The sequence below is a fragment of the Pteronotus mesoamericanus genome, unplaced genomic scaffold (genome assembly GCF_021234165.1).
Source record: "Pteronotus mesoamericanus isolate MK-2021 breed Mesoamerican mustached bat unplaced genomic scaffold, CSHL_Meso_final contig_181, whole genome shotgun sequence".
Taxonomy (NCBI): domain Eukaryota; kingdom Metazoa; phylum Chordata; class Mammalia; order Chiroptera; family Mormoopidae; genus Pteronotus; species Pteronotus mesoamericanus.
The window spans coordinates 5993194-6018659 of NW_026555077.1; the positions used below are offsets into that span (position 1 = coordinate 5993194).

A 25466-nucleotide genomic window follows, 5' to 3' on the forward strand; every position below is an offset into this window, starting at 1 on the left:
GTCTTGGAACTTCCCTAAACTGTGAAGGACAGAAAAAGAATCCCCTCCCCTTCTTAATGAAAGCAAAACAGCTACAATGTAATTATGTCAGTCAAGTTAGAATTGACATCCATATTTAAGAATTGATCCACTTTTTTCTACTACGACTCTAACTCACAGATTAATAATGCTAACTTGATTTCTCTGAATGTAGGCACATCATAAAAATCATTTGTTTGCTTTGCACATCAAAAATTTCATTTGCTACTTTTTCATTAATAAGTTTATATTTGTTTTTCATATCTACAGAGCCAACCCAGAAGAATATAATCAGAATTTTCTTTTAAAACATGATCATATGATTGATTCTTACAATTTTCATCAATAGCTGAATTTTCTAAAGTTCCTTAACTCAGAGACTTCAAAGAAAAGATAAAATATTAAATTATTGGAAGTAATTTGCAGAGACAAAATTGGATGTTAATATTATTTGAAGCCAGGGGAAAAATCTGAAACTATAAGAGTACCCAGGGAAACAAGACATAAAAAATTACAAGCAGTAAACACAACTCTTAAGCACAGTGGTAAACATGAAGGCATTCTTGAGTTCTACTCATTTGGTGATGGGAGAGTCACTTTACTATTGAATGCCATTTGTGAAATGTGAGTCTGGAACGAGATCTCTGGGAAGCTGGGCATCTGAAATTTTGTTTCACTATGATTCCAAGATGAAGAAATTATTCATGATGCTAAATCTAACTCAAAGCCTTGTACAACAAGATTACATTATCTTTTAAATTGTGTTTGAATATAGACTAAAGGTAAAGAATTTCACTGGAGTCATTTCTGGACCTGAAAAGGAGTTTTTCATCATCTACTTATAATGGTTCTTAATGACTACAATTATCAGACATGTCAAAATTAAGTATCAGCTAAACTTTCAAGAGGCAATACACTACAAGGTGATACACTAATGTATAAAGAGAATAGAATTATGGTTCTCTGTTCAAATTCCCTGAGGATCATCATAGTGAACAACAAAAATTACTACAGGTCTGGAAAAAATAAATAGCTGCTCTGCTTCTCAAAAAGGCTTAATCCTAAAGGACAGCAAAATTGGTGAGAAATAACAATTTTCCAGAGAATGAGTTTTTCATGGAATAATCCATCAAACAAAACAAGTAGCACCTGAAGGACTCCATATAGCATATTGAATTTTAATATAGTTATTGTGTTTAGTGATTATTTAAAATAACTGAAAAGAGAATTAGCAAGAAATTAGGGCCATTCTCAATAATAAATGAACACTGGGAGAAAGGGTTCTAAATTACAAATGTATTACACACCCATAAAATGTTGGCATTAAATCATCTTTGTGTGTGTGTTTTCTACGTGTTTGTAATTCATTTTTTCCTAATATAGGAATTCTATACTTGTAAGGAACAGAGAAATATAGCCCTTTGTGACTTGAGGCATATTAAAAGTAAACATAATCAGATAAAAATGCAAGGTCTAGAGACAAGAAGGAATGGAGAGAACAATTAAAACTATTAAATTCCAGGGATTAAGATGTCACAGTTATATTTTTTTTCACTTACTCTGACATTTCTAGTAAATCATACAGGGCTGCATTATTAGAACTTAACTACCAAAGGTAAAATACTCATATTAAATAACATTCTAAGAAGACCAGCAATGAGAGTATATTATAGGCTTAAGAAGAACGAAGAGTGGGTACTGCCAATTTTGGGGGCAGAACTTCATGTTTATCCTGTTTCCTTAATAACTGTAAATCTACATTCTAATCAAAATGTTTGCTGCAAACACTAAAGGTAAAATTATTAAACAAAATAGTATTATTCTCTCATATTTTAAATCTGTTACGCCCCTGCAAAGCTTGATCCATGGCATTTGCATGATTCAGATCAATGTGTGAGATTTTAATGCCCACCCACTTCAGTCAACTGTGCAAGTAACAGTGACTTTTTAGATGCAAGGCTATGATCTAATTCTCCCTTTATCCTAAATAAATTGGTAGTCCTGCCCTTCCCTTGGCTATAAAATGAGTAGAATAAAATCTTTCGTGTTTACATAACAGAGTAAATGTTATGAACCACAGGTACATGATAATTTCTTTGATACAGACATTTCACTAATAAATTTTCTTTGAACGTTATCTGCTAGCTCATCATGTTGTTAAGAATAACACTGCCAGACTTCTGCGCAGTTTACTGATGAGAATCTCACTAGGGACCTAATTAAAGCCCTTAGTGTGATCTAGATTAACGGGGACCTCTCTCATTTATCTAACTATGTAAAGGACAAGCAATACATTTTTCCTGTCCACATTCCATAGAAAGTTCTGAGTTCTAGTCCCATATCTACCTCTGGCTGTGTGTTTTAACTCTCAAGGCCTCAGTTTATCTATTACACTTGTAGATAATTATCAATCATAAATAATTATACCAGTTGTTAAACTGGACTACTGTTTAGAAACCACAAGTAAGATTATTTAAAGTCTATTATCAAATGTAAAGCCTTTCACTTCAGAGGATTGCTTCTGAAATTTGTTCACCTTTTGAAATTTCTAATCTTTTCAATTCAGAATGTAATTCAAACTCTATTGGACCTGATAAATCAAATGGATGGCCACATTACAATAGAAGGACATTTAAAAACATCTAGATTCTCTCTTCAGACTCAGTTCATTTCACATAGGGATTGAATTGAAATTACTATCTACCCTAGAAGATATTTTAGTGAAACTGAGATGATTTTCTAAATAGGGCTCTAGTGTTCAGAAAATCTTATTGCAGATCTTAAGTGTAACTAACTTTTTGAAGGAAGTAGTAAAGCACTAGAACAATTCTGCCTATTTAAATATATTCAAAGAAAATATAGAGCCCATTTTTCAGCATGTGTAGTTATAAAAGCATCAATATCTTGTGATGCAAATCATTTTTCTTTAGTTAGTATTTTAAAGTGTAAATATTTATTCTGTTGTTCGTCATCATGGTTAACGGATTTTGTTTTGTAAACTCTCTGATTTTTTTCAAAAAAAATCTTTTTCTTATATGCTTGGATAAATATTCCATAGAAACTGATTAGACAACCTTGGAGAAATAAAGGAATTAATGAAGTTTCTGAAAGTATTTAACAAAAAGAGTGTAATCAGACTGGCAGAATTTGGTTTAAATATTATTTCATCTATGGAGGGACTAAGCATTAAGAGGTACGTACAGATTTTAAGTGAGATAGTTGACTTACCTATGCAGATGGTTCCATCATTAGTGATAAACCTGTCTTGGTTACTGCTGGATCTAAAACCAGTTTCACACATACAATAGTAACTTCCCTCTGTGTTAGTGCAGTTAGCATGTTCACCACAGGACTGGGTTAAGTTTCCACATTCATTATCATCTGTGGAAATATAAATTTAAAACATTATTTTTACATAATCGAGATGAAGTCCTAGTATTCCCCATCAGTATTTGGGAATTTTGTTTGTTAAACGGTTTAAGGCAATACAATGTTTTTCCCTAAGTTAATACTAAAGAATTCACATTCCATACTTGTTTTATTCTTGTTTATGATGTAACTGTTTTTTTGTAGTTGCAAAACAAAATAAAATTTCTTACTTCAAAAGCAGTGAATATAGCTGTTTATATCTATATTGAAATATATTTCATATTTTATATGTGATTTGTCAATTTGTAAATTTATAATACTCATTATAATCAGTCAAAAGCATTCTATAAGTTAAAAATGAAAAACCAGAGATTACAAGTTAATATGCTCCAATCATGCACATTTATTTTTATCACTTTTTCCCTGCAAGGATTTTGAATTGGCTCTACATCCCTTCACTTATTCATTATTGTATTAATTCATTGCTATATGCATTATATTCTCCTAGAGAAGAGTACACAATCACACAAAAATTACATCATGGCACATGGTCTTTACTTTTAGATATTTTTTGTTTTTGGATTAATACTTTTCTTTTTTTAAGTTTTTTGGTAACGTTATTAGGGTGATAGTGATCAATAAAATTACATAGATTTTAATTCTACAATTCAATAATACATCATCTATATATTGTATTGTGTGTTTACCATTCCAAATCAAAATCTCCTTCTGTCACCATATACTCAGCCCACTCTCCTCTTTACTACCCCACACTCCATCCCTCTGGCTACCACCATACTGTTGTCTGTGTCTATGAGTTTTTGTTTGTTTGTGTGTCTTGTTTGTTCACATGTAGCTTTTGGTTTTATATCCCACAATTGAGTGAAATTATAATCTCAAGACATGGAAACAACAAAAGTGCTCCTCTGTAGATGATTGGATAAAGAAGACGTGGTACATATATGCAATGGAATACTACTCAGCCATAAGAAAAGAAGAAATACAGTCATTTGTGACAACCCTTAGATTCTTATAATTTGTCAGAAAATACATAGGTTCATAAACCATTTATAAAATCAGAAAGCAGATTTATATTATCTGTCAAATAAATAGAAATCAAGTGCTTCTCAGAAGTGATCATGATGGGCTGGAGGAGAAAGATAATATTTTCAGGTGACATTAGATCTTGTTGTGGGTTGAACTGTATCTCCCCCAAAGTATGTTTATGTCTTGATCTTATGTCTGTGAATGCAAGTTTATTTTAAAACAGGACCTTTGCAGATGTAATCAAGTTAACACAAAGTCATAGTGGATTAGCTGGGCCTTACTCCAATAACTGGTGTCCTTATAATATGTGGGGAATTCAGATATGGAGACACAGAGGAGAAGGTTACATGCAGACAGAGGCAGAGTTTGAAGTGATACAGCTGCAAGCCAGGAAATACCATGTATAACTGGCAATCAGCAGAAGATAGTAAGAGACAAGGTAAGATTCTTCCCTGGGTCCATCAGAGGAAGCATGACTCTTCCAATAATTTGGTTTCAGACTTTTAGCTTCCAGAACTGTGGGAGAATACATTTGTGTTGTTTTGAGCCGCCAAGTGTGTGCTGGTTTGCAAGGGCAGTCCTGGAAAATGAATTGATCTAAACTGGTCAATCTAGGATTAGTTAAGTATTGGTTAGACAGAGAGAAGGAAGGTCATTAAAGTCAACAATGTTGGGCAAAGGTGCAAGCATAGGGTGATTGAGTTATTTCTGAAGGCAGAGGGAAGCCTAATTAAGGAGCAGAGAGAGAAATTATAGGGAAGTAAGTATAAAGGTAAGTCAAGCTTGAAAAGTGTCTTGGATTTCTATTCTGCATTCTAATCAAACTAAATTTAATTTATTTTTAAAGGATGAATTATATAACATTTAATTCATACACAGGCTATTGCACACATATAGTGATAACTAAGAGTTGGAGATTTTTTTCATGTTTTATAAATATTAATTCACTTAATCCTCACATAAGCTCTAGAAAGTAGGTACCATTATTATCCTCTTGAAGGGATGAGGGAAATAAGGCATAGAGAAGAAAAGTCATTTCCAATATCGCACAGCTATTTAATTGCAGAACTAGGTGTTTTGATTTCAAAGCCTGCTTTCTTAACTGTTACATCCTGCTGTCTCTTCGAATATCATATTAAAAAGCCAAAATATATACTAAAGTGTATCTAATGAATTATAGATCTATTTTGAGAGAAAGAAAATGAAAACTTTATTGGAATTATATTTTAACTTAAATTTTTTCCATTTATTCATTTCAAACATTAAGGATATAAGTATAGAAGCTAAGGTTAACATTTGACAGACAGCTAGAGGTAAATTTCTTTTTTCATAAATGATTACTATAAACAGATCATGTAAAATTTGCATATCTTAGCATTTCAAGATATCCAAACTATATTGTTTTGTTCTATAATTTTAATATTTATATGCTTTATTACTTTTATTGTATTAATTATAATAAGTCTTCTATAAATACATAAAAACATGTAATGATTAAGGATGGCAAGGGATTATTTAATGCTGTAGTCTGAAACCAGCGTTCAGGTTGATGGCATGGCTTCTTCCTCAGTGTTTCAGGGTCCCAGGCTTGTTTCATCTAATGGCTCTACCATCCCATAGGGCCTCCGAGCTGTCTGTAGTCATCCAGGTGGGGAGTTAGGGTTAAGTGGAGCATAAGAGAACAAGGACCCAACACTTTCATCCACATTCTATTCTGCAGAATTTATTCAAATGGCCACACCTAACTATAAGGGAGGCTCATGGTTGTAGTTCAGCTGTGTGTTATGAAAAAGAGATTTTTGAACAGCCAGAAGTCTCTGACATACTTATTTTTTCACAAGTATAATGACAATTGTATAAAGAAACCAGATACATATAGGAATACTAGAAAAATTACCAAATAGACAATTTATTTGATTAATAGCAAAGTCAAATAAATTGATTGGAACACAATAGAGAAGTTAACGGTATACTTTTAAAATTATTATAATTTCTTAATCAATAGATATCATTTGAATTAGGTATATCCATTGCATTAATAACTTTTACTCTCCCCATGGCCAACCATTTATCCTGTATACATTTTTTATTTGTTTTGATATTTTGGTATTGTGTCTTTAATGGGTAATAAAAGAACTATGGCACTGTCTCTGCTTTCTAGAATGTGGACATCTTGACAGGAAGTTGATGACAAGCAAAGAAGAGCAGGAAGTGGGAGTGTGGTGAAAAAAGACTGAAAAGGTAAATAATGGACTCATTCGCTTTACTTGAGTGGGGAAAGAGGTCAGAAAAGATTTCACTGAGTCTTGAAAGATGAGGTTTTTCTTGCATTACATTTTTATATTATTCTGCTTAAAATTTTACGTGTTAAGAAACAGTTAAAAGATGTCATGAACAGAAGAAGAAATAATATAATTGATGTATTTTCACCTCTACCTGACTATACAGTAGTTTCATAACTTGTAGCCTCTACGGAAACCCCTTTAAGACACAACTGACATGGTTACTAGCATTTATTAAAGCCTCCCGATAGAGCAGACACCATTCTAAGAACCTCGTATATATGATCAGACCTCCATCTTTAATCCTCATATAGATCCTATGAGATATATATTATCTTCATTTACAGATAAGGAAATTGAAATATAAAAAGTTGGATCACCTTGCTTCAAGGAACACAGCTAGTAAGTGGCAAAGCTGGATTCAAGCCTAACGTATTGTGAATGTCAACATTTTCTTATTTTTCTTTTATATTACATTATTAAAAAGGTTCATAATAGTGACCACGATCATCTATTGAGTGTTTATTAAATGCTAGTCATTGTGATCAGAAGATAACTGTAAAATGGGAAATACATTGTGCCTACCTCAAAAGGTTGTCAATAGGATTAAAGGAGTTTATGTGCAGACAATGTTCAGATGGGTACTTAGTATGTAGTAAGTGCTATATACAGGTATCCAATCTCATTTAAAAACATTATTATTTCTATATAAGTAAAAGAAATCAGCTCTTATTAAACCCTATTTAAAATTCTTAACAGCTATCTGATTCTTAGCAGGTAATGTAAAGTCCTTCATAAGAAAATGAGACTTATCTCTTCTTTATTTAGACATGAGCTTCCAAAGTCTGGGAATCAGTTTAAATCACTCATCCTTTATATATATATATATTTGTAAAGAATTTTTAATGTAATATCTCAAAATGTTCAGTCTGGATGATATTTCAATATAAAATATAAAAAAAAAATCAAATGAGTTTCTCCATAGTTTGGTTTAAAAAGTTCCAATAATTTAATGTTCCTTATCTACTTATTGTAATTTTGAAAGAATAATAAAAGGAGACAAAGAAAATAAAAATCACTTGTAATAATATTATTTTCACCTTTTGAGTCATCTCCATTTGAGTCAGCTAATTTGGATGATGTAAAATATCTACTTTTGTGTATGGATTAAAAAGTACCATTAGAATAACATTTTTGTAATTATTATTCTATGTTATTAAAAGTTATCAAGGAACATGCATAAAGGACCCATGGACAAAGCCAAAGTGGGGAAGGATTGAGGGTAGGAGGGTAGGAGGGTAGGAGGGTAGGAGGGAAGGAGGGAGTGATAGGGAGAAAATTGAGACAAATGTATCTGAACAATAAAAAAAAGAAAAAAGTTATACAAAATGCCAATGAAATGATGGCATTTCATTTTATGTTGTGCAAAAAAGAAAATACAATTTACTTCAAAAAAGTTCTCTGGAAAGACTATCAAATATTTAAGACTTATCCTTGACTCTTTAGTATTCAATGAGCTCCAAAGCTCAACAAATGTAAACTCTTCATTACTGTGAGAATTTTCTTTTTCAACCTACATCTACCTTATGGTAAGACCGGTGAGACCCTATGTTAGACTCTCCCTAGCCTGAGGAAGGCCTGTCCCTAAAACAAAGGAACCAGGCATCACCTAGAGTGTCTTTTGCTCTGAGTGCACACCCAAATCTCCAGTTTTAGCATCCTACTAATGCAATTGCTTAGAAAAACCAGTTGAAATGAAAAGCAAGACCATTATCTCCAATGTCTATAGCAACGGCAGACCTGGCCTCACAACTAAGTTTTGTTTTTTGTCTTCATGTTATGGCATCAGGCTTCTTTTTACCTTACCAGAGGTACACTGTGACATTTTAAGTTCTAATAACTTGTCCATTTGAAAATTCTAATCTCCAGCATGTGGCCTGATTTATTCTTGGTTTAACAGAAAGAACAGAGCACTAGAAGAGTTTTGAGCTCCCCCTAGGGGCAACCTACTTGGAGGCATATGAATTAAAAGGTTGAGTCCTCAAAAACTTGTGTAGGCCAGGCAGGTATTAATTAATATTTGACTTCACCAGGTTCCAAAAAATAGAAGGCTGGTATGACTTGTGGTACTTGGAAGTTCATGTCTTAAATAGAGAATTTAAAGTTTTAAAAATTTAAAAAGCATTTTTAAAACACTTTGCTAAGATTTAACATTTAGCTAGGCATTTGTACCTCCTAAGACATATGGAGGCTGGAGAAATTGAGTAGAATTGCTGAAAATATAAAAATAAAGTAAGATAAATTGTGAATGACCTTATATAAAAAATGCCAGTGTTAATACTTTATTAACATAGGTGTAATTATTAATTTGTTTATTCTGTATACAGAGATAATATTATGCCATTGGTCCCCAACATTTTTGGCACCAGGGACCGGTTTTCCCACAGGCTGGGGTTTGGGAGGTCAAGAGGTGGAGCTTCATTTGCTGGCCCCCATTCACCTCCTGCTGTGGACTGTGTACAGGGTGGGCTGGGGGTGGGTAGAGACTGGAGGCAGAGCTCAGGGGAGCTGGCCTCCTGCCCCGGCCTGGTTCCTAACAGGCCACAGAGCTGTACCAGTATAGTTCTTGGCCCCGGAGGTTGGGGTCCCTTGTTAATTGTGCATCACTATATGACTATATATGCATATATATCCAGAAAGCAAACATATATGTCTATGCATGTATATAAAATGAGACTGCAATATTTAACTGAGAATAGCTCACAAATTGAACACAAGCATTTAAATCAAGTTAAGTAAAAATATTTCACACACATTAGTTTTGATTCAATTATTCAGTTACTTAAATATTTATGGAATTTCCCAGTTCCCAGATGTGAATATGTCTAAATGGGAAATAAGTAAAAATTAATCAAAAAGTCCGAATCAGTGCCCTGCTGTCAGAGTTCAAATTTTAAAGCAAGTTAACACAGGAGCATATAATTGAGGTCTTATTAAAATAAAAAGTTTCAATTTTTATCTCAAAATTTGCCTGCCTTCACATCATACTGGGAAAAGTTTATATTAACTTTAAAAGGATTGTGCTCTCAGATCAGTTATTGGTAATACAGAGAATGATGAAGATTTTATCCCTTGTGGTCTATAGCTGTAAAAATGATATGCAAAAATATAGTGAAAAGGATGCAGTAGGTCTGCGGTATTGGTCAGAGTCCAAAAAAAATGAGCTACTTTATATCATCTGACTGTATTTCTAAAAACAAATTAACATGCCAGTATGTTATTTAAACTCCAACACATTTTTAAAAGTCTTGAGTAACATATTAATAGGCAAAAAATAAAAATAAAAAAGATTGACAATGATTTTTTTGTGTTTCTCTACTGTGCGGTTTTAAACATTTGACCTCTTAGCTTCCTTATCAAGAATTTGGAAATAAAAATATTTCGTTATCTATCTCCCAATCTTCTGCAATGAATATACAATATGGATATATTCCCTAATGGTCTGGCTCAAATCTTGTTCCATAAAATACCACTTACCTGGAAGTAACCTGAAGTAATATGTAAATTTGAATTATTTAAATTGCTTTACACTTTCCAGTGGTCAGCTTCATAATAATTAATTTTCAAGGAGATAGTTTCTTTGATTGGGGATTATGTAGGAAAATAGAAACCCTATTCTTTGGTGTTATTATTTTCATTGTTACACTCAATTTGTCAATAATGCTACCAAATCTCTTACCTCTACATTTAATCCTTCTTATGGGATTATGAAATAAATATTAGATTAGGATAACACTAAAAAATTCATTGATACATTTAAAATAGAGATAAATTTTTAAAATATATCAAAAACAGGTAATAATATTTGACATTCTTTCAGTAAAAATTTTTTACTAGGTTATACTTAATATACTGAGCTGAAGATGGCAAAAACAAAGGCATGCACACAGTAGCCAAAGGATCCATGGCTACTGGAGAAGGTGTGTGAAGACCCAAATTATTAAAATGTGGTATGTGTGACAAATAAAAAAGGTATTTAGTAGAACAGTGGTAACTCATAAAAGAGAATGGTTTCCTCAACAAGTTTTCAGGATAAGGGATGAAGGTGATATACAGAAAAGGTTTAGAAGAGTAGGAAATACTTGAGCTAGGCATCGAAGTACACTATGAAAAGTTAGACCAAAAAAAAAGAAAGGGCGGAGGGGGCGGGGTCCCAATAATCCGTTCGGACAAAGGAAAAAGGTTTACCAAAATGCCTGGCAGCCTGCAGGAGCAGCATACTTTAGAGAACATTACTGTTGACACTGGGTATGAGGGTAAAGATTATAAAGATCTAAGCAGGTAGTCATGGACTAAACTGGGAAAATGCTAAGAATTTAGGACTATATTCATCGGATAAAGGATGGCCATCATCACATTGTGTGTAGTACGTCAGATGTGATCTGAACTTCAAAACTGTTTTTGAAATATAAGTAAAAATTGCTTAGACCCAGGTAGACCTGGTAGAACACTGCAAGCCATAAAGAACTAGAAAGGAGGGTGGACTATATTTCAGAAATATACTTAGTTGTTAAAAATCAGTGATCTGGGGAGAGAAAGAAAAGTGGGTAAGATTAAACTAAATTAGTCATGAATTGAAAATTGTGTCATCTAGCTAATGGCTACATGTGAATCTTCATATATTATTTTTAGTTTTGTATATTTGAAATTTTTCATAATAAAATAATTTTAAAAATATCAGTGGGGATTGGAGAGTAATTATATGGGAGTTACTTGGAGAGAGAGGAAGCAAGGATGGCTCCCAGCTTCTGACCTGGAGGCATTTGGTGGGTAAATTGATCCACTGATCACAATAAGAAGCAGCAGAAGAGGAGTCCTTTGGGCTGAGAGAATGAGTTCACTTTTGGGCATGGAAAAATTGAGATGACTATAGCGCATTTAGATAGAACTATCAACTATTAGATAGTCAACCTTATGCGCTAAACTGTTTACTCACAAGGTGGAGCTCAAGACTCCCTTCTTCCAGAGGAAGCATCAGAATCAAGAGCCTGGCATTTACTAGGTTCCAGTGCAAGGAGCAAGGAGCAAGGAGCAAGGAGCAAGCAGGCTGCCTGCCTTTGCAATGCCTCCACTGCCTTGTAGTGTAAATGAACTTTGCTATAGAATTACTGCATCCTTGTTCCCCTTCCTTCCTTCCTTCCTTACTTCCTCCCCCCTTCCTTCCTCCCTTCTTCCTGCTTTCTTTCTTTCTTTCTTTCTTTCTTTCTTTCTTTCTTTCTTTCTTTCTTTCTTTCTTTCTTTCTTTCTTTCTTTCTTTTTCTTTCTTTCTTTCTTTCTTTCTTTCTTTCTTTCTTTTCTTTCTTTCTTTCTTCCTTCCTTTCCCTTCCTTCTTTCCTCCCCTCCTTCCTTCCTTCTCTTCCTTCCTTCCTTCTTTCCTTCCTTCCTCCCCTTCCGTTCCCTTCTGTTCCTTCCCTCCCTCCCTTCTTTCTTTTCTCCTTCCTTCCTTCCTTCCTTCCTTCCTTCCTTCCTTCCTTCCTTCCTTCCTTCCTTCCTTCCTTCCTTCCTCCCTCCCTCCCTCCCCCCTTTCTTTCTTTCTCTTCTTTCTTTCATTCTTGTTACCTGGATTTGCTTCTTCCTATCAACTGAGCGATAACATCCAGAGTTTAGAATGTGAGAATAGAATAAAAGGGGCAAGGTAACACCTTAATATGTTTTGTTTGTTTTCAGTGTTGGACAGAAAAATTCTTGGAGTTCCACATGGTCCAGTCCAGCTTACCATAACAACCACAAAGGGGGTTAAACTAGTAAGAAATGCATATACCAGAAGTAAACTTTCTTAATACAGGGGTGTGAAAATGTGCTTGAGTATAGCAAGTAGGCTGCAAGAATGTGTAAATAATGAAGGTTAACAATTTGAGTGCTTATGAGATTGTAAGTGCTTTAGTTCATATAGCTATTGTAATAATTATAACCTGCATGTCTTTTTCCATAGGGACAACTGTAAACTGACTTTTACCAACCTCTATACAGTATTTTTGGACAGCTTGAACTACTTTTGGTGGTTGGTTACTCAATTATTGTGGGTTTATATTAAAAACTAGATCATCATGACTTATACCTCATAAACATAAAAAGAGAGAAAACATTTTTCAAACATTTTGGTAGAGGACTCATTTTATTTTATTTTCTACAATAAAAAAAATGATTGATGTCCCATTTTACTTAAAAGGAAACTAATGCTTGGATAGGTTAAATCATACCAGTTTAGAGAGAGATACAATTGGATCCAGTTTTTACAGTTAAGTCTACCTGGCTCCAGCCCTAGCTGGTGTGGCTCAAGTTGCTGGAGCATCATCTTCTCCTAGAGTGAAAGGTTGTGGGTTGTGTTCTGGTCAGGGCACATATCAAGGTTGAGGGTTTGATCCCCAGTTGGGGTGCAGACAAGAGGGCAACTAATCCCTGTTTCTCTCCACATTGATATTCCTTTATCTCTTTCTCTTCTCCTTCTCATCACCTTCCTCTCTCTCCAAACAGCAATGAAAAAAATGTCCTTGAGTAAGGATTAAAAAAAAAAAAAAAATTCAGCCTGTCTCCAAAGACCAAGGTAAGTCTTTGCATTGTACAGTGATGTGTACATTGTCACGAAGTGTGCTTCTAAAGAAAGAACAAGTTGTGGGCATCTAATTCTCAAATCCAAGAGTGATATTGAGTACCCTAGTGATGAAATATTTTTGGCATCACGCCATTAAATTATATTCCTTCCTGTATAATACATTTTACTGTTTTTACAGGACACTAATATTTTAGAATCTGAATAAGATTTTAACTTGTGTTCAAGTTTTCAACATACTGACCACAGATGGGGAAAATAAAGTACAAAGAAAATATTATCCTCTCTTTTCTTAGCACTTGAGATAGTACTGACGGGGCTCAAATTAATTGTAACTTGAAAGCCAAGGAACTTTAACTGCAGCATCACTCTTCCACACATTTTCCCTCTGGACATAATCTCAGTATTGCTCTGTAAATTTGAACACTAAAATGACTATAACCATTATGTGATTCCTTGTGAAATGGACCCTCTATGTCAAAGGTGGAGCCTGGCAGGAGCTTTTTTCCCGCGATTTCTCCCAAGGAAGCCTGCTGGGCTCATTTGTTTTCAGTAGCAGTTGCAATTCTCTGCTCATACCCAGCACTCTAATGCACTTAGAAAAATCATCATTACGAGCCTCCTCGATTATGGACTTTCTATGCTTTATACTTTTGGGGGGAATATCAAGCTAAACATACGGAGCAGAAGGTAGAAATGTTCAGGTGAAGGAAAAGAAAAAGAGGAGAACTGCAATGAAACTAGAATGGGTTCCATCAGTCAAGAAAAGTAATAGAGTTATTGTTTCCTCACTGGAACTGTCATTACTATCCTCTACATAAGACAAAGAAAGGGACCAAAGCAAAGACATAGCATTATATCTCTCTTCCCTTCTGGGAATTTCTTCTGCACCTGAATCTTTAAGTGCAGGCCAGAATATGAGTATGATACACACATAAGCCACCCCTCCACATCCACACACGAGCATGTGCAAAGTTACTAAGACAGATAAAAAGTCCAATATTGGTAAATACTTTCCATTTTTTCATTGCTTATTATGAAACACACAGTATAAATTCATGTTTCCCATGACCATACAATTAGTAAATGCAATTTAGTAAAGGAAAAATTAGACACATCAAATGCAAAATGTTAGAATTATCATTGTAAAGAAAGCAGAATTACACAAGAATAAAGTGTTCATGCTGGGCATTTATTATTTTTAAAAATTTATTCAACAGATGTTTTTTAAACTGTTTGAAACAACAAGTATTATTTCAAGGTTTTTCTGAGATGTAAAATTTGTTTTTGACTATTTTGATCAGATATTGCAAAGGATGTATCAGCCTGGGGGTGGGTGGGGAGAAAGCATATATAGAAATGTCCTGCTGTCATTTTTGCATTTACTTATTTTCTGAGGGAAATGCAGCACTGAAAAAAATGTTCCCCTCTTATACCTTTTTTTTGGTCCTTTCTTTGTGAGAACTATTAAAACACACATCTGAGAACAAAGAAGTAAAACTAAAAATAAATAGAGTAGGCAAATGAAAGGAAACCATTTCATATTTCTAAACACTAGAGAGCACTTTTCTTGTTTACTGGATTCAGAGGGTAGGAGAAAATTTCTCATACATTTGATTCAAATTATAAGTCCATAGTTCTAAAATATTTTCATTCCATTTTATCTATCAACTGTAACAGTATAGATGAATAATACTCATAGCTTTTTTGGTACTTAAGTGATGTTTATGAAATAGTTTTTTAAATAACTAGTTTTATTGATTTTTTGTTTCTAATCATTAAAGTAACACATATTCAAGGGCAGAATCAAATCAATGATTGAAAGAAAAACCTTACAAGCTCTCAGCTGCAAAAATAGTTGCCAGTTTATAAAGGAAAAAAAACTAGAATAGTATTAGATTCTCACTAACATGACTAAGTGACAGGATTAGCATGTATAAGTCATTGAGATAAAATGCTTGATCTGATAATTCCCTAACCAAATAAAGAAAAATGACACTCACCAGGGGTAGAAATATGTGGATTTAGGGAGTAGATCATTCATGTACTCTCTGTATAACATTCAAGATAGTGATCTAATCAAATAATAAATTTATGAGACTGACCTCAACATAAGAAAATTAGATGAAGGTGTACCAGTGGTGGGCAATAAACCCTGCAATATATAAATTCAAATGAATGATGACTATATGATTATCAATGTATGAGATAATTAGGATTCTTATATCTGCTGAAGCAAAACTAATAAATAGTATGGACTTAGTAGGGTTCATATTACTTTGGTCGGGGTGAGAACAGATTAAGGTAGGCAAGTAAGGCACACTGCAAAAAGGAAGTGTCACTACCTAAGTTTAGTAAAGCTCAAACATGTGGATTAGATTATGAATATCAAGAAACAAAATGTACTGAAAATTCACAATTAACTTTTCAAAAAAATAAAAAACCAAGGGAAATGTATAAAAAGTAAAGTGACAAAGTCAAACTAAGAGAAAAAATGAAACTATAAAAATAAAATATTTAACATGAAATAACTTTGGTGGAATAAAAATATCAATCAAATATATCAACATTTACACTCGAAGGAAAACATGCATATTGCCTCATTATAACACAGCACTTATTAGATTAGCAATGAAATTCAGTTGTATTTTGTTAATAATAAACCTAAAAGTTTAAGTTAAATTGAACTTGGAGATAAATTAATGCATAAAAAAATGGAGATGGCACATTTAATATCAAAGTACAGGGTGAGGCAAAAGTAAGTTTACAGTTGTGAGTACAGAAAACAGAATTTATTCTTGTGTCATTATTTATTAATGTTTATATCAGTTTCCATACAAACAACTCTAAACCTAATTTTATTCCATCCTGTATGCACCTACATCACAGCCAGCCTGATTTAAGTATTAATGAGACTTTGTTTCCTTCATTTTAAGTGGCCATACATTTTGACATGTCATCAATGTAATACAATTTTTTGAAAAAAAAACAAAACAAACCCAACTATATCCAATTTACACTAATTGAAAATTTAAATATGTACCCATGTAATTACATAGTAGTTTCTTTTGTGGTAGAGTAAAACTGACTCTAATCTTTTTTCACATTACATTCTAATATTATTTGGAATTACCTTTGGCATCCAACAGTACATAGTGTACCATTACATGTTGCCTTCCATACTTGTTATTATAACTTTGACCTCTGTACTTAATACATTTGGATGTGCAAATGTTACTGAAACACAAAAGCTAACAGAGTTTGTTGGCATTTTCTCTTTAGCTTAACTGGGATTTTGCTCCTTTCCTTTTTGTTGCATTGTATAACACTGACAATTCACATAACTTTCCCAGCACTCAGTTTCAAGCTCTGAGAGACAGACAGCCCATCCCTGAGTGATAGTCTTCTTGGTGCCTACACTGGTATGATAACTTCACATAGCATTGCAAATTTTATTGTCCATTTTCCCGAGGTAAAGCTGGGTTAATATCTGAGCAAAAAATGGCAACATAATCACAACTTACTTCTCTATCATCCAACAATTTCATCTTGTCATCAGATTGATTAATATTGAAAAATAGTATTTGTCTAATGTTCAAATTGGTTACTTTCTTTTATTTTGGTAAGGCAAGAGTCTACCACTCACGTTTCAAATCCCTCAACCTAATTTAGTTTCCCCCTATTTTGTTTGCAATTTCACTTTGCTAAATTAGGTAGCCCCACTATTATTTTTCATAATACATAATTAAGAACAGTACTCCTCACAATAATGAATTAAATTAAGAATCAACAACAAGAAAAGTTAACAAAAGTTTTGGATTACAATTATTCAATTTTCTAGAAAAAAATGAAAAACTACTAAATATGCATAGAAGAACAAAGAGGAAATAAAAAATCATAATGGAAATTTTACAGTCTTTGGACAACAGAAATGAGTATATTCTTAAAAGAAAAGAGAAATATCTAAGTGCTCTGTAAATAAATTTTCATCCTTATTAATAAATGAAAAAAATGAAAACAGTAAGTACAAAGCCAATTGTCATCTATAAAATTGGTAAGGTATGTAAAAATTATCACTTTTTTTTAAAGCTAGAGATTTGCTGTTATTTTGTGACTAATAAATGGTCAAATTGTTTATGACACTATTCCACACTGCATTCCATCATTTTCCAGGACAAACAGTTTTTAAACCAGACTAAGGCATAAGGCAGAAAGAACAAAGACACATGAATATCTTCTTGATCATCTTACTCCAGTCCTGCTTCGTCCCTGACCCTTGGATATGTGCTTCTCCCACGGAAAGCGTCAGAACAGTGTCTAGGCTGGTGGACAACCAGGTATCATGACCTTATTTTAAAAAAAATAATAATTAACAGAAGTAATGAAATTCAACTTGTAGTTCCTTTTTAGTTTACTGATCTGGACTCATGTTACATTTTAATTTCCTATAATTATATAAAATGGTCATATCTTTTTTCTCAGGATCTTTCTTCTAGGTAATGATTTGAAGGTTCAGAGATCTGGTAAAAGTTATGTACAAGAACATTCACTGATGTAAAATAGTGGTGAGGATTAGCAAGAGCCTCAATACCCAAGAACAATTTTTTAAATTATCTGATAATTTACAGTCATTCCAAATAACACTTTGAAGAATATTGGTTAACTTTAAGTAATATCCACAGTTTAACAAGTGAAACATCCTGGAAGCACAAAGATGAATTCTACTTCTCTTTGCTTACTAATTGGTTGATATATCTCTGGCATCTTTTAGGAAAGATATTTAGTTAGAGGCATATCTTTTTTCCATATATTAAAGTTTTTTATTAAAAATATTAGATAAAAATAACTATGTATGATTGAAAAGAACTGTATTTACAGCAAAATTACACCAAAAGTTTGAAAATGATATGTGAATCAAATGCTAAGGAAACAAAAACAATTTTGTCAGTACTATGATCATGAAAAAACAGAATTCACTGCTATAAAGTGGAAAAGATTATGCTTTCGATATTGATAAAAATATACATGTTGCTCTTGCTAACTCTTGCAAATGTCCCTTTTCAACAAAGAGCCGGCTTCAGCATAGAGGCTTCTGCAGGCATCGATATTGTTCAAGCATATCTTCATATGAACTATTTCTGTGAAATGAAAATGTAGCTTTTCTAAAACACATCTGCTTGCAGCATGATTTTTCTAAAAACTATGAAATTTTGCAAAAGCAATTCAGATGTTTTTTCGAACTGTATCGGTATCAATGGCTGTTTATAGTTTTATATATTATCTGTGGTAAATACTATCTAGTGTTTTAAATTATCACTCAAATACCATAATAAACATTTAAAGCATATTTCTGACAACCATAGGCCTTTGAAATATACCATAACTCTGACAATAAACATAATCACTTCCTCTTGACACCATAATTACAGCCCTAACATTCTTACTGCATGACCTAACATAATTATCCTATATCCTAGACCACGTAGAATCAGAGCCAACTGTGATTGGCATGAGGGATTAGAAAATTTGAGATATTATCTGAACTATTCCACTTTATTGTGTATTTCCTAAGGTAGGTGTTTGCAAACTACTTTTTTTAAGTCAAGTATAGTGAAAAGGGCATTTTTCATACCCACATATGCATATATTAATAAATAAATTGAAATAATTTTAAAAAATGCCTTCTGTAGTGTATCGTGCTTAGATTCTAGGTTCCTTCAGTATGTTTTAAAATGCTGGCCATGATCTAATACATTAACTGTGTGGCCTCCTAATGGGTCATGAACTACAGTTTGAACAAATATAGATGGCTCAAGTCACTTGATTCTGTTTAGTCTAAGTTCCACACTCTAAGACACCATTTGTTGATGACCTACTGTATACTAGAGGCCAAACCATGACTTTTTACCAAGAGTTACAACCCTGGCATAGACATCACGCTTATGTGGATAGCCTTGATGTCCTGGATATGGGACCATTGTATGTTTTAGATAAATGTGTGCTCTGTGGGCGGACACAGCGTTGTAGGCACAAGAATAGGTGAGCAGTCCTACATCATGGCACATGCCCTGGACAGCGCAGCATGAGCAGGATTTCAGGTGTTATTGTAATTGACATCTAATGCATCCATAACATGCCTCAGTGAGCAGCTCCTTGTTCTTAGAGATAACATTCTCTCTCTGTGTTCACCTGGGACACTTCTACATTTTTTTTCCCTTGATCTCTTTCTGAATTTTAATTCAATACCTATCTGATATTCCCACTTACCTCTTTCAACATTTCCCTATATTAAATAGGTTAAGTTTTAATATTTTATCATCTGCTTCAGTGGTGATGGCCATTTTTCTTCCCTCAAATTCTTTTTATCCACACCATTATTTTTCACAAATCCTCCTACAGACCCCTTTGAATACATCTTTGATTTCTTTCCTTCCTATCTTCTCCATCCAAGTACAAACTTTATCTTGATTATGTCAGAATGACATCTTTTTCTTCAGATTGTTTTCATAAAACATATCAGTCTTCAAAAATCAGTGAAATTTCATATATATTTTGATTTATGTATGTGTGTATATATAAAATACAGGATTTCTATCGAAAGAAAAGAATAAAAAATTAAATTTCATGATTTTTCCATCATTCTGGTAACATTTTTTCAATATGATACATATCTCACTATGTACAAAATAAAGTACAATAATTGCGAGGCCATAGTTAAATCTATGACTACATAAAATTAATCACGTAATAAATTTTAATTAATACAAGAAAGGATGCCAATGTTCTTGAGAAAAGTGGCCATGGAAGCTTACCTTTTCCTAAGAAAATTTGATATGTATGCAAAACTATGGTGTCATAAAAGCTGTTTTCTTTCATATTTTATTATTTTTAGAGTATTGCTCCAATATTTTCAGTTAATGAATTCTACAAATCTGACTTTTTTAAATTCTGAGATTCTCAAGAAAGAATATTTTTAGGTATGTGTTTATACCTGGGACACAGTAGATGTACAATAAGTGCTTGTTCATTGAGGAACCCACAATATTGAGTCTTCTTGTTGGCACCCAGATCTGAGTATGTTATACACCTTTATGGGAAAACTGTTTAAAACTTGGTACAGGATTTGAAAGAGGTACAAATCATAATAGTGTTCCATCATGAGAGGCTATGCTGCTCAATAGAAAACTCATAGTCCATATTTAATTTGCCCCAGTCCCACTTTGCTCCTTTGTACCTGTCTGATTTTCCTACCTGATCCCAAACTCCTCTGAGCCCAGAAAGGAGCTAAGGAGACCCTGACTGTTAGGCATATACTACTCCCTTGCTGCCGCCGTGATAATCTTTCTCTTCCTTTTGAGATTTTTTTTTTTAGCGAGATGGAAACCTATAATTGGATTTAGATATTTGAGGTCTGCGATGGGACTGTGGAAAATGAATCTTGTATTTTCAGTTTTTATACTAGCAGGATTAAATATGAAATTTGTTTATATTTTAAGGCAAATCTACCTTTATCCCAAAAACACACCACAAAACTATTATTGTACTATTTATGTCTGGCTAGTCTCAAAATATCAGACACTTGAGTGTTTTATGTGATCGTAGTAAAAAAGATAAAAATAAATTTACACATAATAAAATCAAGGCCCCAAGAAATAATTAAACACATAAAGGAACACTGTTTTATGGGGCATATAATAAACATATGGACATTTCTTCAATTTGAAGAAGAGCTCATTGATTTAAAAAGTGTTGCTGTTCAAAAAAAGTGTGATGATTTATAGCTATTTGAATAAAAAATGATACTATGTGTATTCAAATATCACACTTCCAGCCTTAAAATAATTGCCTTAAGGGTCAGGTAGAAATTGCTTTCCTCCATCAGTTTTGTAGTCTTACGCCACTGGTTGAGTATGCTGAGCTTTGTGAAGATGATTTGGCTAATAGTACAGACCCTGGGAAAAGACATGATGCCTTATTTTCTGGACCAGTGATCTGACCCAATATGAGATGGTTAAACTGATTATATAACTTGAGATATGAATACTTAAGAGCAAAAGAAACTGATTCAAAAACTTTGTCACACTTAAAAATGAAGGTTCAAGATCAGAGTGATCCTGATATTACTGTGTAATGTTCATTTCTTTAGCACTCTACTGCTTTCCCAGCTCAGAGTATGCAGTTACTGCATTTTTTTATGTTTAATAATATTCTTTTATGACAAGCCACTTAAATCGTAGAGGTATCTCACATTTCTCTCAGACACTATTTCTGATCAAAGTGCAAAGCAGAAAAGGTTGCAATAACAACCTTAGAATTAAGTTGTTTATATCCCAGACATGATGCAAAAGTAAGTGAAAACAGCAAGGACGTTCCAGGCAGTCTGGATTAGGTTGCACTCCTACTATCTACTTAAAATGTTTTCATGTTTATTTCCCCCCTAGCACTATTGTTAGCAATGTCATTTCGAAATAAAATTCTTCCATTTAAGTTTTTTTTCCTTCAATGTTTCATCAATCATAGTAAAACTGAGCTCTGTCATGGGGTAGCTCTAAATTGGAATGCCAAAAAGTGCATCTACATATCCTCAGCCCCCTTATCTCCACACTGGGCAAGGATGACAGCCAATTTATTAGTTGAGATATTGTTAAACTCATCAAATAGAATACCATTTTCTCCTTCTGCAATATTTTTTGTTACAGTATCAAAGTTGTTTCTTTCAAAGCCCATTTAAAGAAGCCTGCAGTAACAGTTATGCCTAATGCCTCCGTTGTGCAGGCTTATTGAAAATGGCAACTTCTTAGTTATGGCTAAATGGCTCATACTGCATATTTTGGAAGAGGAAAGGTGTGTAATCAGAATACAATTCTGCTTATTGGTGTTAGAAAGTATGAAGACTCTAAGTTAGGAAGATAAATCCCATTTTGGAATTATTTACCACTAGGTTTTTGTTGTTGTTGTTGTTTTTACTTCAGGGAAGTCAATTTTATTTTGCATCTTTGTTTTCTCACAAACTGGTGACATTAATATTGCACCTTTCAAAATTTCTGTAGAATTGTCTTCAGTAATAAATGAGATAGTGACTGTAAATGAACTTGAATAAGGCTGCAAAGCTATTTTATTCTTAGTATTTTCATCTTTAAAAGTAGGAATTTGCCTAACTCATAATACAGAAATCTAGCTAATGCCTATAATTTTCTAGTCCAGAGTTTTGATAAAATGTAAGTATATATTTTAAGAGATTCCTTTTTAATGTAAAAACTAAAGTTGTTTATTTTTTTAATTTCTAAAATAACCTTACTTGAAAATAAAAAACTACAATCTATATAATTCTTTGTTATAAGAATAAAATTTAAGTAAAAAATTAACTGATGATTTAACTGTTCTAGAAAAAGAGATATTTGGAGTACTAAGTCTTTGCACTTGCTTCTTTATAGCAGGCACACCTTGCAGGTTAACATAAAAATAAATAATAGGGAACCAAGCTACATTTCGGTTTTTATAGTATTACTGAAGACACTCAAACAATAAAGTGTTGGTTTAAGAAAAAAAAAGGAATATCTCCTTATCTTATAACTGAACAATTCTGTAGCAAACAATAAAGTGATATGCCAAAGACAAGTATAAGTAGAATCTTCTTTTAAATGAGCTACTCCAAAGATCAATAGCTGGTGAACAAGAGATTGTAAATATTAAAACTACAGCACCCATTTCTACCTATCTTTAATAAAAAAAGTAATCACTAATATTGATTGAGCACTTACTATGTACATTTTACTGTTCCTTACACGTTAAAACAAACCTTTGAAATAATATTGCCTTTATTTTATAGATGAAAATAGTGAAAGCACAGAGATGCTAAGCAGCACATGGAAGGACATAGCATCAGAGTGTGAGACCTAGGTTTTAAGTCTGACAGCTGAGCTGACACTCTAAAATATTAGTCAATAGTTTAATAGTGATGATGGCAAAGGACCAAAAACCACACACACACAAAAGAAGCTGTTAGTTGAAATCTTGGTTGAAAAAGCCATCATGAATGAGACTAGGAAGAAACACAGCCTGAAGAGTCCTATAGCGCAAATTTGAAATCTTACGAAATTTGTCCAAATTTTAATATTTTCTATCAACAGAATAAAATTAATGATGTCCTTTGTAGAGTTATTGTGAAAATTCAAAATCCATTAAATAGGGAAGGGAGGGATGACAAAGCAGAGGACAGAGGATTTTTAGGGAATTGAAAATGGTCTGTATGATATAATGGCAGATAATTTCATTACACATTTCGAAACCCATAGAATGTACATCACGAAAGTGAACCTAATACAAACTATGGATCTGGGGTGATAGTGATGTGTTCATGTAGGTTCATCAATTGTAACAAATGTACCACTTTGGTAGGATTGTTGAAAATGGAGGAGGCTGTGCAAGTGTGAGGTTTGGCCTGTGTGGGACATCTCTGTGCCTCCCCCTCAATTTTCTATACATCTAAAACTACTTTTAAAAATAGACTTAAAAAATTAAAAACGCTCAGTTAATACTTGGCACACTGGAGGTGCAGTACAAACGTTATAAACTATAAAGCATACTAACTTTTGAATAAATAAGTAAGAAAGTAAGTAACCCACTTATTTTTTAACCCACTGCTTTGGTTACAGAATTCTAGCTCTGTTTATGCAAAGCATGTGTTTATCACCTTATCATCATAATGATAAGCCTGACTGGGATTTATATCAGTATACATGCTTAGGTCTAATATTCATGGTCAAATCTTTATTAAGAGAGTCAATAGAAACTTACACATTATGGTGTAATTCTAAGATTAGAATTATTAGATTTCATTGAATATGTTACTAAGTTTTATACTGTAGCATATTTTGAACAAATAGAAATTACAAACACATTAAAAAGAATTAAATACAAAACATGAGGAACTTACATAAAAAAAAGGAATCCACTCCTGTAGAAAACATTTATAATCTAAATACTCTATGCATTCACCACTAGTAGAGTGATATGAGTTCATTGAATTAGAAAGGTAACATGTTGAGAAATAAAATTTGTTATTTGAAAGATGAGGACAGTGTTGTCTAGTTTCACAAAAGTAATCTGTTTATTAGCAAAATGTTCTCCAGCTCTATGAAATGGTTCTGTTTTCTGATTAATTTTCCTAACTGTCAGATCTTGTACAGTTTCAAACACCTGGATGTTTCCCACCTGAATGGTTTGTGCCATAGTGCACCTCTGTTGTTGCTGCCTCTCCCGTTGTGCACCAAGAGTGTGGGGTGTCTCACTGAGAACTAAGATTGCCAGTGGACCCTGCTCCCACCGAAGGTGGGCCTGTCCTCTGTGATCATCAGGCTGAATTCAGATCCAAAGCAATATTTCTGTGCTTTTAAAGGGAGCCAGAGAGGTGACACACTTAGGTTGTTAGAATTTGCGTTTTCTCTCAAATATTCAGTTTTCTCCATTTTATATCTTTGTTTTCCTTCCAAGTTTTTCTTTTCTTTCATTATGAGCTAGTTTTAAAGCATTTTGAAGAGCAAGTTATTAATTTTGGTTCAGATTTTAGAATTAAACCAGAACTAATTTACCTTTACCGCCTAATTCATATGACTGTTTAAAGTGAGCTTATTTTTGTACTATGTAACAGAAAAAGTATCTAGCAACTTCCTTCAGTTCTAAAGAAATAAAGGATTCTGACTGTTCTGCTTGTAATTAAAAATAGTATTTTTAAAACTTTTACATAAATATATATAATTTTTAAAGATATTCTTATGACTATACTTAAAGTTTCAAATAGGAGTTATTTTATAAGCAAGCTTGGTATATTGAAAACACAATTTTAATAAAATATAACATACATCAATTTCTCCTAAGTGATATGAGATGCATCATATATAAAAATAGTTAAATGTCAATAGAAATAAATAAATAATGAAGTGTATTTATATAACTTTAGTTTAAATACATAAAACACATTTTTCAACTATTTTTGCCATCTAAAGTCTTGATGATAAATTGACCTGCTGGCTATTTTCTTCCACTTGTAAAATGTGCTAAAATGTTCCTTAGTACTAATGGGAATTTATTCCATATTTTCTTTCTCATATCGATTTGTATTCTATAACTCTCCCTTTTAA

General features: G+C 33.0%; 1 protein-coding gene across 1 annotated transcript in view; it reads right to left on the minus strand.

Moving 5' to 3' along the window:
- ADGRL4 (adhesion G protein-coupled receptor L4) overlaps positions 1-25466 on the minus strand; it is a 116480-nt gene that overhangs the window by 56122 nt on the left and 34892 nt on the right. The window contains exon 3 of the mRNA XM_054566898.1: positions 3247-3399. Coding sequence (XP_054422873.1) covers positions 3247-3399 — 153 coding nt within the window. The remainder of the gene's footprint in view (positions 1-3246; positions 3400-25466) is intronic.